This window comes from Pipistrellus kuhlii, unplaced genomic scaffold, assembly GCF_014108245.1.
Source record: "Pipistrellus kuhlii isolate mPipKuh1 unplaced genomic scaffold, mPipKuh1.p scaffold_m20_p_25, whole genome shotgun sequence".
NCBI lineage: Eukaryota > Metazoa > Chordata > Mammalia > Chiroptera > Vespertilionidae > Pipistrellus > Pipistrellus kuhlii.
In genome coordinates, this window is record NW_023425524.1 from 1155094 (window position 1) to 1172033 (window position 16940).

At 55.3% G+C, this 16940-nt stretch overlaps 1 protein-coding gene across 1 annotated transcript; it reads left to right on the forward strand.

Annotated features, from left to right (window-relative positions):
* Positions 1–1711: 1711 nt before the first annotated feature.
* CHRM3 (cholinergic receptor muscarinic 3) lies at positions 1712–16287 on the forward strand. Its single transcript, XM_045587068.1, has 2 exons — positions 1712–1865; positions 14073–16287. Exon 2 carries the CDS (start codon positions 14092–14094, stop codon positions 15958–15960), a length of 1869 nt encoding a protein of 622 aa, XP_045443024.1. The 5' UTR covers positions 1712–1865; positions 14073–14091; the 3' UTR covers positions 15961–16287.
* The last annotated feature ends 653 nt before the right edge of the window (positions 16288–16940 follow it).

The following is a 16940-nucleotide window of genomic DNA, read 5'->3' on the forward strand; positions in this document are numbered from 1 at the left end:
CAGCCTGGCCAGCACAGCTCAGTGGTTGAGCGTTGACCCATGCACCAAAAGGTAGCCGGTTCGATTCCTGGTCATGGAACATGCCCAGATTGGGTTTGGTCCCCGGTTGGGGTGTGTACTGGAGGCAGTTAATCCATGTTTCTCTCTCTCTCTAACCTTCTCCTTTCTCTAAAATCAATACAATGTGAACTCTAGTTAATCTACATAAATGGAAGAGAAAGATGCAAATGGACCATACCTTTGCAGTGCCCACCAGCCAATCAGGAGTGGGTATGCAAATTAACCCAACAAAGATGGCGGGGTAATTTGCATACACAGGCATGCGTGGCTGAGGCGGAATGCTTGCGTCATCGCCATGGAGACAGCACAGGCATTCGTACTGTCCCAGGTGTCCTCCCTGCTTCTTCTCTGCATTCACCGTGTGCCCCCTTTGCTTCCTTCTGCTCAAATCCTCGTCTCTTAAACATTGAGAAACAAGAAAACCACAAATGGCCCCAACCAGTGTGGCTCAGTGGATGGAGCGTCGGCCTGCGGACTGAGGGGGAGTCCCAGGTTCGATTCCGGCCAAGGGCATGTACCTTGGCTGCGGGCACATCCCCAGTTGGGGGGTGTGCAGGAGGCAGATGACGGATGTTTCTCTCTCATCGATGTTTCTAACTCTCTATCCCTCTCCCCTCCTCTCTGTGAAACATCAATAAAATATTTTTTTAATAAAATAAAGAAAACCACAGATGTCATCACATGGCCTCGTTTTTAAAGTCCTCGTTCGATGTTAGGGCGCTCGGGGTTAGGAGTCACAAGAGCTGGGTGTGGAAGGCTGCCCCACGTGCTTGGCCAAGCCAGCTGACGGCAGCATCTTCAGATCCAGCAGCTTTCCTTCCAGCCAGGAGCCCTCACTCTCGGCTCCGTGAGCATTTAGCCGGTGGATCCGAACCGGGCCCCTGGCCAGTGGAGGAGGGCGGAGGGGGCTGGACAGGACCCGTGTTTACACGTTCTCTGACTCTGTGGCCCTCTGGTAATCTCGGCTTAATTGGGTAATGCCTGTGACATGGAAAATTTAGTACTTGGTGAAAAATGGTCATAAAGCGAAAGAGGTAATTTTAGCAAAAGGGAAATAGTGTGTTTCACTTGCGGTGTGAGGATATACACAGGAAAGAGGTGGCTTCCTACAAGCGTGTGATTCTGAAGAAACCTAGGTGGCCGGATACACATTTCAATAGTCATGAGGTTAAGGGTTCAAGGATGTGGTCCGCTGCCCTGGGGGGTGAGGGGACGGGCCGAGGAAACTGGGAGAGGCTTATGATGCCAACCTTGGTCCTGTAAAGAATACAAACCAGCCGAAACCGGTGTGGCTCAGTGGATAGAGCGTCGGCCTGCGGACTGAAGGGTCCCAGGTTCGATTCTGGTCAAGGGCATGGACCTTGGTTGCGGGTACATCCCCTGTAGGGGGTGTGCAAGAGGCAGCTGATTGATGATTCTCTCTCATGGATGTTTCTAACTCTCTATCCCTCTCTCTTCCTCTCTGTAAAGAATCAATAAAATATATAATTTTTTAAATGGGGCTCTCCAAAGAAATGTCAGCCGTTGTGCTGTTGATATTTGGCTCTGTGGACTAATGAATTTGCTGACCACTGAGCTACACCCCTGCCCCCAAATATATTTTTTAATAAAATAGAACACATGATCTTTTGTAACATGCATAGAGACAGAAAACTCCATTCAACTTGCACTTGTGCTTTCAGAACCCCCGAAGCCTCGCCCGGAGCCGCGGTCTGAGCTCTTCCCGGCGGGCTGGACGATGCGGCGGCGCCTTCCCGGGCCTGACCACACCTCCACGCTCGGCTCCTGGCGCAGGGAAGCCCGAGGTACGGTGCCGACAGACCGGGGTCCCCGGGGCGCAGACAGACCGGGGGGCGCAGACAGAGCGGGGTACCATGGGGCACAGACAGACCGGGGGCCGCAGACAGACCGGGGGGTGCAGACAGAGCGGGGTCCCCGGGGCGCAGACAGACCGGGGGGTGCAGACAGAGCAGGGTACCATGGGGCGCAGACAGACCGGGCACCGCGGGGCACAGACAGACCGGGGGGCGCAGATAGACCGGGGGGCACAGACAGACCGGGCACCACGGGGTGCAGACAGAACGGGGGGCGCAGACAGACCGGGGGGCGCAGACAGACCGGGGGGCGCACACAGACCGGGCACCGCGGGGCGCAGACAGACCGGGGGGCGCACACAGACCGGGCACCGCGGGGCGCAGACAGACCGGGGGGTGCAGACAGACCGGGGTACCATGGGGCGCAGACAGACCGCGGGGCACAGACAGACCGGGGGGTGCCGACAGACCGGGGTCCCCGGGGCGCAGACAGACCAGGGGGTGCCGACAGACCGGGGTCCCCGGGGCGCAGACAGACCAGGGGGTGCCGACAGACCGGGGTCCCCGGGGCGCAGACAGACCAGGGGGTGCCGACAGACCGGGGTCCCCGGGGCGCAGACAGACCGGGGGGTGCAGACAGAGCGGGGTACCATGGGGTGCCGACAGACCGGGGTCCCCGGGGCGCAGACAGACCAGGGGGTGCCGACAGACCGGGGTCCCCGGGGCGCAGACAGACCGGGGGGCGCAGACAGATCGGGGTACCATGGGGCGCAGACAGACCGCGGGGCACAGACAGACCGGGGGGCGCAGACAGACCCGGGTACCATGGGGCGCAGACAGACCGGGCACCGCGGGGCGCAGACAGACCGGGGGGCGCAGACAGAGCGGGGTACCATGGGGCACAGACAGACCGGGCACCGCGGGGCGCAGACAGACCGGGCACCGCGGGGCGCAGACAGACCGGGGGCGCAGACAGACCGGGGGGCGCAGACAGACCGGGGGGTGCACACAGACCGGGGTCCCGCGGGGCGCAGCAGATGGACCGGTGCCGCGGGGGCGCGTTGGGCCGGGCCTTAGAGAGTCGGTGGGAAGTGGAGAAAGGCGCTGTGGTGGGAGGAGAGAGGAGAGCCCGCTGGCGGGTCAGGGATGCTGCAGGTGAGTTCGTGGGAAGGGGTTTCCAGGGAGCAGTGATTTGGGGTGGGGGGTGCCCTGTGCGGCATCTCGGCACTTAGAGGCTTGGAACCTGCCTGGGTGTTTGGGGGCCTGCAGTCCTGTCGTGTTCAGATGTGTTGTAAGAAGAGAAATTTGCCAAAACCGGTTTGGCTCAGTGGATAGAGCATCAGTCTGCAGACTGAAGGGTCCCAGGTTCGATTCCGGTCAAGGGCATGTGCCTTGGTTGCGGGCACATCCCCAGTAGGGGGTGTGCAGGAGGCAGCTGGTCGATGTTTCTGGCTCTCTATCCCTCTCCCTTCCTCTCTGTAAAAAAAAAAAAAAAAAAAAAAAAAATCAATAAAATATATATATTTTTTTTAAAAATAGAAAAATAATCATGTGAGGCCCTGGCTTCCTGTCAGCTACAAGCGGCCACCTGGGTAGCTCAGCTGCCTTTGTGACTTCTCATTGGCGTCCAACGGTATAATTCTGTGCAAAGCACTGTTCACGAGGAAACGTACAATAAAGTTATGCAGATAGTTACTAGGAAAGTGGCACACACACTCATACACATACACGCTCTCACACACACATACACACTCACACACATATATACACACATACACATACGCGCACGCGTGCACACACTCACAGGCACGGGGAAGATCTGCAGCCGTCTCTCCTGGAGAAAAAAAACACAGCATGGCCTACGGCTTGCGCCGATCGATCGGGTGTCTCCGAACGGACCGTACAGTAGGATCCGTAGAGGATCTGCTGAGCGAGGAGCAGGGAGGGGCGTGAGAACGGCCAGAACCGCGGCCTCCGTGGCCCCAGAAACGCTGCCGTTGGCGTTTCCGTGTTTCCCATCGGCCCCTCGTTTGCATGTCTGACAGCGGTGTGTTTCCCAGCCTCCTCAGACCTGCTTCCCCTTGGGAGATCACAACCCCAGAGGAAGGCTCAGGAGAGTGTCTGCCGATCTGAGACCTGGGCAGGGGGCAGGGGGCCGAGGGTAGGGGATAGAGGCAGGGGCAGGGGCAGGGGGCAGGGGGAAGGGGATAGGGGGCAGGGGCAGGGGGCAGCGGGTGTTTCTCCTGGCACAGCCACTGAAATGGCGTGGGAGGAGGAAGCAGGTCCTGTGGGTTGTCAGCGGGCGGGTTCGGCTGGGAAGGTGACGCAGGGCAGCCATGGGCAGCAGAATGAGCATGCGTGAGCAGGTGCAAGGATGCCCGGATGGTGTGTATACACACACACACACACACACACAGGCACGCACGCACACACGCACGCACATGCGCTCGGTCAGTGCCACACAACCCAGTGTTAGAAGAGGAAGAGGCTTGGGCAGGGTTATTTTTTTATTTTTTATTATTTTTCTCCTAGAGGCCCCTTGCAGGAAGATTCTTGCCATAGGGCTTCCTGCTGAGGTCTCCGCTGCTCCGCCTACTTCTCTCCCTTCTCCCTGCCCCGCCTGTTTCTCTCCCTTCTCCCCGCCCCACCTGCTTCTCTCCCTTCTCCCCGCCCCACCTGCTTCTCTCCCTTCTCCCTGCCCCACCTGCTTCTCTCCCTTCTCCCTGCCCCGCCTGCTTCTCTCTCTTCTCCCTGCCCCGCCTGCTTCTCTCTCTTCTCCCTGCCCCGCCTGCTTCTCTCCCTTCTCCCTGCCCCGCCTGCTTCTCTCTCTTCTCCCTGCCCCGCCTGCTTCTCTCTCTTCTCCCTGCCCCGCCTGCTTCTCTCCCTTCTCCCTGCCCCGCCTGCTTCTCTCTCTTCTCCCTGCCCCGCCTGCTTCTCTCTCTTCTCCCTGCCCCACCTGCTTCTCTCCCTTCTCCCTGCCCCGCCTGCTTCTCTCTCTTCTCCCTGCCCCGCCTGCTTCTCTCTCTTCTCCCTGCCCCGCCTGCTTCTCTCCCTTCTCCCCGCCCCACCTGCTTCTCTCCCTTCTCCCTGCCCCACCTGCTTCTCTCCCTTCTCCCTGCCCCGCCTGCTTCTCTCTCTTCTCCCTGCCCCGCCTGCTTCTCTCCCTTCTCCCTGCCCCGCCTGCTTCTCTCCCTTCTCCCTGCCCCACCTGCTTCTCTCTCTTCTCCCTGCCCCGCCTGCTTCTCTCCCTTCTCCCTGCCCCACCTGCTTCTCTCTCTTCTCCCTGCCCCGCCTGCTTCTCTCCCTTCTCCCCGCCCCACCTGCTTCTCTCCCTTCTCCCCGCCCCACCTGCTTCTCTCCCTTCTCCCCGCCCCACCTGCTTCTCTCCCTTCTCCCCGCCCCGCCTGCTTCTCTCCCTTCTCCCCGCCCCACCTGCTTCTCTCCCTTCTCCCTGCCCCGCCTGCTTCTCCCCATCTTCCCTCCCTTCTGCAGTGCTTGGCTTCTTTCCACGCTGTCTTCAGGCTTTGCTCTGGATTTGCCAAGTAACTGCCATCTTGGTTGGGTTCATTTGCACACTCGCCCTGATTGGCTGGTGGGCGTGGCTTGTGGGTGTAGTGAAGGTACGGTCCATTTGCAGGTTTCTCTTTTAGTAGAGAGGATTCTTATCTGTTTAAATATATTTTTATGGATTCCAGAGATGAAGGGAAAGGGGGAGAGAGAGAGAGAGAGAGAGAGAGAGAGAGAGAGAGAGAGAGAGAGAGAGAGAGAGAGAGGGAGAGAGAGAGAGAAAGAGAGAGAGAAACATCATTGAGGAGAGAGAACCGTTGATTGTCTGCCTTCTGCACAGCCTCTACTGGGAACCGAGCCCGCAACCAGGGTATGTGCCTTGATCGAACCCGGGACCCTTCACATACAGAACAGGCCCCTCAGTCCCCTCCATGCCCATCGAAGTCACGGCTGTTCCCAATCCCTCACTCTTCCAGCCTCTATTGCCTGCCTCAAGGCCCATCCTCTGTAATAAAAGGCTAATGTGCAAATTGTCGCCTCGATTGGGAGCTTGACCTGGAGTTCAGCTGGGGGTTGGGCCAGGGGGCAGGGCCTGCGGGCCAACACAGTGAGGGGGGAAACCACCTCGAATCGCAGACACACCTGGAATGAGCCTGCCTTTGGCCTCTTCCCTTGGGCTGCCCTGTAGTTTGTGTCAGTCACCGTGGGGCCGTCCCGTGACGAAAAGGGACGTGTCCATGACAGGCCGGCTCTCAGACCCGAGCGCCAGAGGCGTGGTGACCGAGAATCGGCTCTGAAACTCCTGGAACTTTCGTTTGCATTAACGTCAGCCGTTTGATACCTAATCTGTGTGCGTGTGTGTTCATTTTCCCACGGATAAGAGGGGGGAACTGGCCCTCACCGGTTTGGCTCAGTGGATTGAGCGTCAGCCTGTGGCCGAAAGTGTCCCGGGTTCGGTTCCGGTCAAGGGCGCAGGCCCGGGTTACAGGCTCCATCCCCAGTAGGGCATGTACCTTGGTGGCAGGCACATCCCCAATGGGGGGTGTGCAAGAGGCAGCTGATGGATGATTCTCTCTCATTGACATTTCTAACTCTCTCTCCCTTTCCCTTCCTCTCTGTAAAAAAATCAATAAAATATATAAAAAATATTTTTTTAAATGTTTTAAAAATAATAATTATCCTCCTGGCCTTCCATCGGTGGGTTTTATCGTTTCGTTGAGAGAATAGGGTCTATAGGTGGGCCCGATCCTAAAGATGGCCTTGCTTGGCATTGACCTGCCAATGTTTGGACATCATCCTGTTTGCAGCGACCACCTTCGGCACGCATCTGCTCCACTGTGAGCATGACGCCCGTCCGTCGGGACGCAGGGGGAGGGGGAAGAGGATCTCCCAGGAGAAGAGAGGCTTGGAGATGTGAATGGAAAATGTCGCCTCTGTTTAGCATGAATGAGCCTGGGATTTAAATAGCATTCTTCGGGCCAGATAAAGCGTTTTTTCTCTGCCTTCCTAGGCATGTGTCGGCTTCAGAGGTTCAAGGGGAATGTTCTCTGGCCGTCCTCGGCCCGTCTTTGATCTTTCTGTTTCCCTGTTGTGTGTTAACTCTTTTTTTTTTTTAATATATTTTTTGATTTTTTTATAGAGAGGAAGAGAGAGCTAGAAACATCGATGAGAGAGAATCATCGATCAGCTGCTTCTTGCACACCCCCTACTGGGGATGTGCCCGCAACCAAGGTACATGCCCTTGACCGGAATCGAACCCGGGACCCTTCGGTCCACAAGGCCGACGCTCTATCCACTGAGCCACACCGGTCTCAGCATGTGTGTTAACTCTTCAGCTTCCCCAGAAGGGGGCTTGCAGAAGGCAGCCAATCCATGATTCTCTCATTGATGTTTCTATCTTTTCCCCCTCCCTTCCTCTCTGATATCAGGAAAAAATATATATGTATATACAATATATGTATATACTAGAGGCCTGGTGCATGAATTCGCGCACAGGTGGGGTCCCTCTGAGGGGTCTGCAGGGAGCAGCCCAAAACCCGAAGTCCAATGCCATCTGCAGCTCCTACCTGCCACCTGCTCACGCAGGCCCCACTGTGCTCCCAGCCATGAGCCCTGTGTCTGGCGCTTTCCCAAGGGGAGTGGCCTGCGGAATCGGGCTGAAACTGGCTCTCCGACATCCCCCAAGGAGTCCTGGATTGCGAGAGGGCACAGCCCAGGCTGAAGGACCCCACTGGGGCATGATCAGGCAGGGGCGGGACTCCTGAGTCCACGGAGCCAAATATCAACAGCACAACGATGGACATGTCTCTGGAGAGCCACATGGTTTAAACTTAAACTTCTTCGAATGCCACTTCTTCAAAGTATTCTCGCCCAGGCCATGGTATTTTGTGGAAGAGCCACACTCAAGGGGCCGAAGGGCCGCAGATGGCTCGAGAGCCATGGTTTGCCAACCACTGGCCTAGGGGACCTCTCCCTGGCGGAACTCGCAAGAGGCTCTTGCTGCCGAAACCGGTGTGGCTCAGTGGATAGAGCATCGGTCTGCGGACTGAAAGGTCCCAGGTTCGATTCCGGTCAGGTGCATGTACGTTGGTTGCGGGCACATCCCCGGTAGGGGGTGTGCAGGAGGCAGCTGGTCGGTGTTTCTCTCTCATCGACGTTTCTAGCCCTCTATCTCTCTCCCTTCCTCTCTGTAAAAAATCAATGAAAAATATATTTAAAAAAATAAAATAAATTCATTAAAAAAAAAAAAAGAGGCTCTTGCTTCTGGTTCCTTCTGCATCCGTCGCCTTGTTCCCCGGTGTCTCTGTGTTCAGCCCCACGTCCAGGCCGCTGGACAGCAGATTCCCGAGCGGTGAGATGGCCGGGGTCCCCCCGCTGCTCCCACCCTTGCTTCCTGCTGGCGTTCAGTAGACGGTGAATTGTTGTGGGTTTTTTGAGGTCTCCTTGCTCGTTGATTAAGAGCCAGTGCGTGGGGGCTGGAGGGTTGCTTTCTGTCTATATGCAAATGGGCTGCCGCTTCGCTCCCGCTGCTGGGAGAGGGCCTTGTAACCAAAGGCCTTGCATTTCTGTGTCTTCGGGCAGAACGTGAGTGGGGTGGGAGCCCAACGCCTGATTTCCCTTCCTGCCGGGCCCCCCACGCTGGGAACCCTGGGGGAGGGCGAGACGTGCACACGCCCGACCAGCAGGGAATACACAAGCCGTTGAAATGCCCAATAAATACCTAGCTCCCCCCCCCCCCAGCCGGTGTGGCTCAGTGGGTAGAGCGTCAGCCTGCAGACTGAAGGGTCCCAGGTTCGATTCCGGTCAGGGACACATGTCCAGGTTGCGGGCTCGATCCCCAGTAGGGGGCGTGCAGGAAGCAGCCGATCCAGGATTCTCTCTCCTCATTGGTGGTTCTATCTCCCTTCTCCCTCTCCCTTCCTCTCTGAAATCAATTAAAAAAAGAAAAGAGCCGAAACCAGTGTGGCTCAATGGATAGAGCGTCGACCTGCAAACTGGAGGGTCCCAGGTTTGATTCCGGTCAAGGGCATGGACCTTGGTTACGGGCACATCTCCAGGGAGGTGTGCAGGAGGCAGCTGATCGATGTTTCTAACTATCTATTCTTCTCCCTTCCTCTCTATAAAAAATCAATAAAATATATCATAAAAAAAAAAAAAAAGAAAGGAAGGAAGAAAGGAAGGAAGAAAAGGAAAACACTGGTTTCTACCCTCAAGGGTTGGCATCTAGGCCCTCACAGACACCGAAACCCACGATGCTCACGTCCCCTCTATGAAATGGCCCTCAATCAGTGCATACAGCTGGCACTCTGCATCCGAGGACTCACAACTGTGGATTGAAAACAGCCCAGGTTTTTGGCCCTGGCCAGTTTGGCTCAGTGGATAGAGCTCGGCCTGCAGACTGAAGGGTCCTGGGTTCGGTTCCGGTCAAGGGCACGTGTCCGGGTTGCAGGCATACTTTTTATTTCTGAAACAATTTTGCCTGCAGAGGCTTTAGAGGGAAAAAGTAACAACAGCAACAAAACATTAAAAAGCTTCGTTCTTGCATATCAAATTATGACTTCTTTTTTATTCATGTATTTTTATTGATTTCGGAGAGGAAGAGATAGAAACATTCAATGATGAGAGAGAATCTTAGATTGGCTGCCTCCTGCATGCTCCCTGCTGGGGATCCAGCCCGCAAACTAGCCATGTGCCCTTGGCCGGAATCGAACCTGGGACCCTCCAGGCCACTGAGCCAATCCGGACAGGGCTCAAATTATGATGTCTGACCGGTTTTACAGACATATGCCAAAAACCACTTCAAGCATGAATATTCATGTATCTCTGTAAGGCATACACTTCCAGATGGAACCTCGCTTACTCTTTTTAACTTTCTCTTTTGCTTTTCTGAAGAAAGATCACTTCTGAATGTTGTCTTCACCAAAATGGATCTTGAATTTGCATTGATCTCCCAGAATAAAGGTTCAGCAGGAGGTAATTTGTCCATAAAGGACGAGGCAGGAACATTGTTTAAGTACACACTACTAAAATGTTAACGGTTAAGGAAGAAATTGTATCTTGATATATGTATCTGAGGCTCAGCTTTTTTTAAAAAATTAATATCATAACATTTTTAAAAGCTATGATTTAAGAGACGTTTTCTGGGCCTGGGCTCGTGTTGCTAGAATAGGTGTGCTCTGTCTCCTTGTTCATTCTCTTTCTGACATCCATGGCGGTGTTCGTGTCATCTTTGAAGTAAATTTCAGAAAATGCCATTTCTTGAAAGGCCTGTAACAAAAATCATATTCTAGGGACTACTGTAGGGCTTGCTATTGGAGACCCGAACATTTTAGCTAGCCATAAAGGAGAAGTTACTCCAGCTAGATATCCATTTCTTTTCTTTGTTATAAACTCAATAAAAATCTAATAGACTTTATCTAAATTCAATCAAACTACTCACCTCCAGTTACAGAAGGAAAAAATGCTCACCGAATGCTCTAATGGGCAAGATGATGAAAAATACCCCAGAAGGCCGGGACCTGTTTGGCTCAGTGGATAGAGCGTCGGCCTGCGGACTGAAAGGTTCCAGGTTCGATTCCCGTCAAGGGCATGTACATTGGTTGTGGGTCCATCCCTGGTAGGGGGTGTGCAAGAGGCAGCTGGTCGATGTTTCTCTCTCATCGACATTTCTAGCTCTCTCTCTCTCTCTCCCTTCCTCTCTGTAAGAAAAATCAATAAAATATATTTAATTTAAAAAAAAAAGTATTCCCTTTTCACCATGGAAACTTTGGGGCTTATGGGTAGACGTCAAATAATTTGGGGGGAAGAGATTGGATGCTCGTTTCAGCTGATTATATAAAAAATGGATGATGGATAAGTGGGTGTATGTTGTTTTTGGTTTTTTTTAATCAACATCTGTTTCCTATGCGTCGTGCAGTCATAGTTGCTTAGTGTACAATTCGGGCGAGATCGGGGCTGTTTTTAGCAATGCCAGCCCATCAATGGAGGGGAGAGCTGAATGCCATTCTGATTTTGCTTGCTTGCTTGGCTGTCCCAGGAGGCTTTGCGCCTGGGGATGACTCAAGTGGCATTGTCGCTCGAAGACGAGGCCCAGAGCTCCGTCGTTTCATCGGGAGCGGCTCCTATTTTAGGGGCAGCGGCCGCCTGCGAGCTCAGTCATCCAACAGCTGTGAAATCCTGGCGGCGTGGGGTTTTCCACTTCCTCTCCCGGAAAACTAGGAAAAGGGTCATGTGAAATGATTTTATACATTTTTTTTAATTTTTACAAGAAATAAAATATGGGCATTTAGCCTAAACCGGCTTGGCTCGGTAGATAGAGTGTCGGTCTGCAGACTGAAAGGTCCCGGGTTCGATTCCGGTCAAGGGCATGTGCCTTGGTTGCGGGCACAACCCCAGTGGGGGAGGGGGGGTAATGCAGGAGGAGCTGGTCGATGCTTCTCTCTCATCGATGTTCTAGCTCTCTATCCCTCTCCCTTCCTCTCTGTAAAAAGTCAATAAAATATATTTTATTTTTAAATATATATATATATGTATATATACACACACATTCATATATGGGCATTTATTGTGCAGCAAAATTCAGAGATCCTATTGGCATATTTTATTTTTTAATATGTTTTATGATTTTTTTACAGAGAGGAAGGGAGAGGGATAAAGAGTCAGAAACATCGATGAGAGAGAAACATCCATCAGCTGCCTCCTGTACACCTCCCACTGGGGATGTGCCCGCAACCAAGGTACAAGCCCTTGACCGGAACCGAACCTGGGACCCTTCAGTCCGCAGGCCTATGCTCCATCCACTGAGCCACACCAGCCAGGGCTCATCGGTTAATTTTGTTCATTGCAGTCCACATATAAGTGAGATCACGTGACAGCATCTTCATTGAACCATTTGTGGTCCTCCATCCCAAAGCACAGTCTTCTAGATTTTTTCAGAGCATTGAAAACCTAACAGTTAACCCTTCCATCGTGAGGCAGCAGCTGGACCTGTCCAGAGGCACGGGCAGGCCACCGGGCCTCCTGACTGTCAAAAAGAACAGCTTTGGCCGAAGCCGGTGTGGCTCAGTGGATAGAGCGTCAGCCTGCGGACTGAAGGGTCCCAAGTTCGATTCTGGTCAAGGGCATGTACGTTGGTTGCAGGCACATCCCCAGTAGGAGATGTGCAGGAGGTAGCTGATCGATGATTCTCTCTCATCGATGTTTCTAACTCTCTATCCCTCTCTCTTCCTCTCTGTGAAAAATCAATAAAATATATTTTTTTTTTAAATAGAAGAAGAAGAAGAAGGACTTTGCATGCGTTTTTTTTACTTGGATTGCCACGTCTCAGAAGTTCTAATCACCAAAGGGTTTATTCTTCGTGGTGGTGCAGGTGCAGAATAGTCAGGAGGCCCGGTGGCCTGCGTGTCCGAGGGAGGGCAGCCGTGGCGGCGTCCCCGAGGCAGCAGCCGGCACTCTCCCCGCACCCTGCCCTCCCTCTGTGGTCAAGTGGAATAACTCGGTGCACGGAGGCAGCCGGGCACTTTTCAAAGCAAGCGTCTCCTTTTGAAAGGGAATGCCGTTCCGGTGCCGACGACCTGGAATGTTCTGTTCGCAACGCGAGCAGCGGCACCATATTAGGGCACGTCTCCCCTCTTGGCAGCTTGGCACAAGCAGCCGGGGCGGACAAGTCAGATTCTTCTCGCTGTGCAAGTCCGAACGCATCTCACCCCCTCGCAGGACACGTTAGCCTGCGGAGGGTTTGCTGACCGGACGGACGGACGGACAGCACGTCTGAACTGAGCCGAGAACCTGATCGCCACCTTGGGACTTCCCTGCTGGCCTTGGCCTTGGCCCCTGCCTGTGGGTAGGCTGTTCTGCAAGTCTGCTCCGCCACCTAGTGGCGGGCTCCGGTCTTGCTCTGACCAACGTCGCTCCTGTTGGCTTGCTATTCATAGTACAATAGGAATGAATGAGAGCATCTCTTAGCAAAGCATCAAGTTCCAAGAGAGACCCCAACACACGTCCCTTTAAGACTTGTGTCAAACACAAGGCCCGCGGGCCAAATCCGTCCCGCCAGGCCTTGCAATGTGGCCCGCACCGCGCTGTCATCACTGCACTCCGCTGCGTTTCCATCACAATGACAGTTTATGACTGTTCAGTAAACCATTTGGCCAGCGATTTAGGCTGGATTTTAGATTTTGGCCCCTTCTCTGATTGAGTTCGACACCCCTACTTTAAGTCTTACCATGCGGCCTGGAGGGCATGACGCTAAGCGAGATAAGCCAGTCGGAGAGAGATACATATCACGTGATCTCAGTCATTTGTGGATTATAATGGACGACATACACGGATGAACCAGCCCTAACCAGTTTGGCTCAGTGGATAGAGTGCCCATCTGCGCACTCAAGGGTCCCACTTTACAAGAGAGAAAGGGAGAGGGATAGAAAGCTAGAAACATCGATGAGAGAGAAACATCGATCAGCTGCCTCCTGCACACACACACACACCCCCACTGGGGATGTGCCCACCACCAAGGTACATGCCCTTGACTGGAATCAAACCCGGGACCTTCAATCAGGAGGCCGGTGCTCTATCCACTGAGCCACACCGGTTTCGGCAGAAGTTTAATTTTTAAAAATGTGGCTCTCCAAAGAAATGTCAGTCGTTGTGCTGTTGACATTTGGCTCTCTGGACTAATGAGTTTGCCGACCACTGGGCTAGTCCCCTGCCCCACTCCATTCCCACCCGACTCCCCTCTCCCCTTACACAGGCTGTATTCCTTCTGGGACCACTTGTAAGGGGCGAGGATCAGAAGGCTTATAGGGCCGAGACCGGTGTGGCTCAGTGGATAGAGCGTCGGCCTGTGGACTGAAAGGTCCCGGGTTCGATTCCGGTCAAGGGCACGCACCTTGGTTGCGGGCACATCCCCAGTGGGGGGTGTGCAGGAGGTGGCTGATCAGTGTTTCTCATTGATGTTTCTAACTCTCTACCCCTCTCTCTTCCTCTCTGTAAAAAAATCAATAAAAATATATTTTTTTAAAATGAAAAAAAAATTGTTAAAAGAAAAACGTGCCTTACCCAGAAGGCTTTTGGCCTGGGTTCATCATCATTTCATTTGGGTCTCGCCCAGAACTCCTGATTTTTGGGAAGTCACGTGTTCCTTATGAAACGATAACCCTTTTCTCTCTCTCTCTCTCTCTCTTCTCTCCCCAGACTATGTCCGAGAGTCACAATGAACTTGCACAATAACAACACAGTGCTGCCGTTGTTGCCAAACCTCAGCTCTCTCTGGGTGCCGGGATCCCCGGGTGCAGGGCTGCCCCCGGGCACAGCCACCGACCCGGGCGGCTACAACGTGTCTCAGGCCTCGGGGAGTCCCTCTCCCGCCAATGGCACCCTCAGCGACCCCCTGGGCGGCCACGCCCTCTGGCAGGTGGTCCTGATCGCGGCCCTCACCGGGGTCGTCGCCCTGGTGACCATCATCGGCAACATCCTGGTGATCGTGGCGTTCAAGGTCAACAAGCAGCTGAAGACCGTCAACAACTACTTCCTGCTGAGCCTGGCCTGCGCCGACCTGATCATCGGGGTCATCTCCATGAACCTGTTCACCACCTACATCATCATGAACCGCTGGGCGCTGGGCAACCTCGCCTGCGACCTCTGGCTCTCCATCGACTACGTGGCCAGCAACGCCTCCGTCATGAACCTGCTGGTGATCAGCTTCGACCGCTACTTCTCCATCACCCGGCCACTCACCTACCGGGCCAGGAGGACCACCAAGAGGGCCGGCATGATGATCGGCCTGGCCTGGGTCATCTCCTTCGTCCTCTGGGCGCCAGCCATCCTGTTCTGGCAGTACTTCGTGGGCAAGCGCACGGTGCCCCCTGGGGAGTGCTACATCCAGTTCCTCGACGAGCCCACCATCACCTTCGGCACGGCCATCGCCGCCTTCTACATGCCCGTCACCATCATGACCATCCTGTACTGGCGGATCTACAAGGAGACGGAGAAGCGCACCAAGGAGCTGGCCGGGCTGCAGGCCTCGGGCACGGAGGCCGAGGCCGAACACTTTGTGCCCGCCGCCGCCGCCACCACCACCACCACCACGGGCAGCTCCCGAAGCTGCAGCAGCTATGACCTCCAGCAGCAGGGCCCGGGCGCCCGCTCCGGGCGCCGGCGGTGCGGCGCCGGCGGCTGCTGTGACCTCTGGGTGCCCGCCAAGACCTGGGAGCCCAGCGCCCAGCGCGTGGTGGACCAGGACCACAGCAGCAGCGACAGCTGGAACAACAACGACGCAGCCGCCTCCCTGGAGAACTCGGCGTCCTCTGACGAGGAGGAGGAGGAGGAGGAGGACATGGGCTCTGAGACCAGGGCCATCTACTCCATCGTGCTCAAGCTGCCGGGCCATAGCACCCTGCTCAACTCTGCCGCCACCGCTGCGCCCCCGTCCCCGGACAGCCTGCGGGTGCCCGACCCGGAGCTGGGCACGGCGGGCACGGCGGCAGCGGAGAGGAAGGCCGGCAAGCTGCAGGCCCAGAGGAGCGTGGAGGACGGGGCCCGCTTCCCAAAGAGCTTCCCCCCCAAGCTCCCCAGCCGGCTGGAGTCGGCCGCCGACCCGGCCAAGGCCTCCTCCTCCTCCTCCTCCGACGCCAACTCCTCCGTGGGGAGGACCGCGGCCACGGCCACGCTACCTCTGTCCTTCAAGGAGGCCACCCTGGCCAAGAGGTTCGCCCTCAAGACCCGGAGCCAGATCACCAAGCGGAAGCGCATGTCCCTCATCAAGGAGAAGAAGGCGGCCCAGACGCTCAGCGCCATCCTGCTGGCCTTCATCATCACCTGGACGCCCTACAACATCATGGTCCTGGTGAGCACCTTCTGCGACAGCTGCATCCCCAAGACCTACTGGAACCTGGGCTACTGGCTGTGCTACATCAACAGCACCGTGAACCCCGTGTGCTACGCGCTCTGCAACAAGACCTTCCGCACCACCTTCAAGTCGCTGCTGCTCTGCCAGTGCGACCGGCGGCGGCGGCGCCGGCAGCAGTTCCAGCAGCGCCAGTCGGTGACCTTCCACCGCTGTGCGCCCGCGCAGGACCTGTAGCGTGAGCCTGGCGCGTGGCCGTGACCACCTTCTGCGGGTGTGCTCCCGCGCAGGGCGTGTCTGTCGAGTGAGCTTGGTCGATGGCCGTGACCTTCGATGGGTGTGAGCCTGAGCAGAGCAGGGCCTAATACGTGAGCGTGGTCAATGGCCGTGACCTTCTACAGGTGTGAGCCTGAGCATGACTGTAGAGTGAGCTTGGTCAATGGCCGTGACCTTCCATAGGGGTACACCTGAGCATGACTGTAGAGTGAGCTTGGTCAATGGCCGTGACCTTCCATAGGGGTACACCTGAGCATGACTGTAGAGTGAGCTTGGTCAATGGCCGTGACCTTTGATGGGTGTGAGCCTGATCTTGGTCAATGGCCATGACCTTCCACAGGTGTGAGCCTGAGCATGACTATAGAGTGAGCTTGGTCAATGGCCATGACCTTTGATGGGTGTGAGCCTGATCTTGGTCAATGGCCATGACCTTCCACAGGTGTGTGCCCAAGCAGGACCTGTAGAGTGAGCTTGGTCAATGGTCGTGACCTTCCGTGGGTGTGAACCTGAGCAGAGCAGGGCCTAATACGTGAGCATAGTCAATGGCCGTGACCTTCCACAGGTTTGAGCCTGAGCATGACTGTAGAGTGAGCTTGGTCAATGGTCGTGACCATGACCTTCTACAAGTGTGAGCCTGAGCAGGAGCTGTAGAGTGAGCTTGGCCAATGGTCATGACCTTCGATGGGTGTGAGCCTGAGCATGACTGTAGAGTGAGCTTGGTCAATGGTCATGACCTTCGATGGGTGTGAGCCTGAGCATGACTGTAGAGTGAGCTTGGTCAATGGCCATGACCATGACCTTCCACAGGTGTGCACCTGAGCAGGAACTGTAGAGTAAGCTTGGTCAATGTCATGACCAAACACACACACCTGCCCACATGCCTTCAGAGGGTGTCGGTCAGAGGGGAAGCGGGGAGGGGGGGGGGGATCAATTCCTGGTAA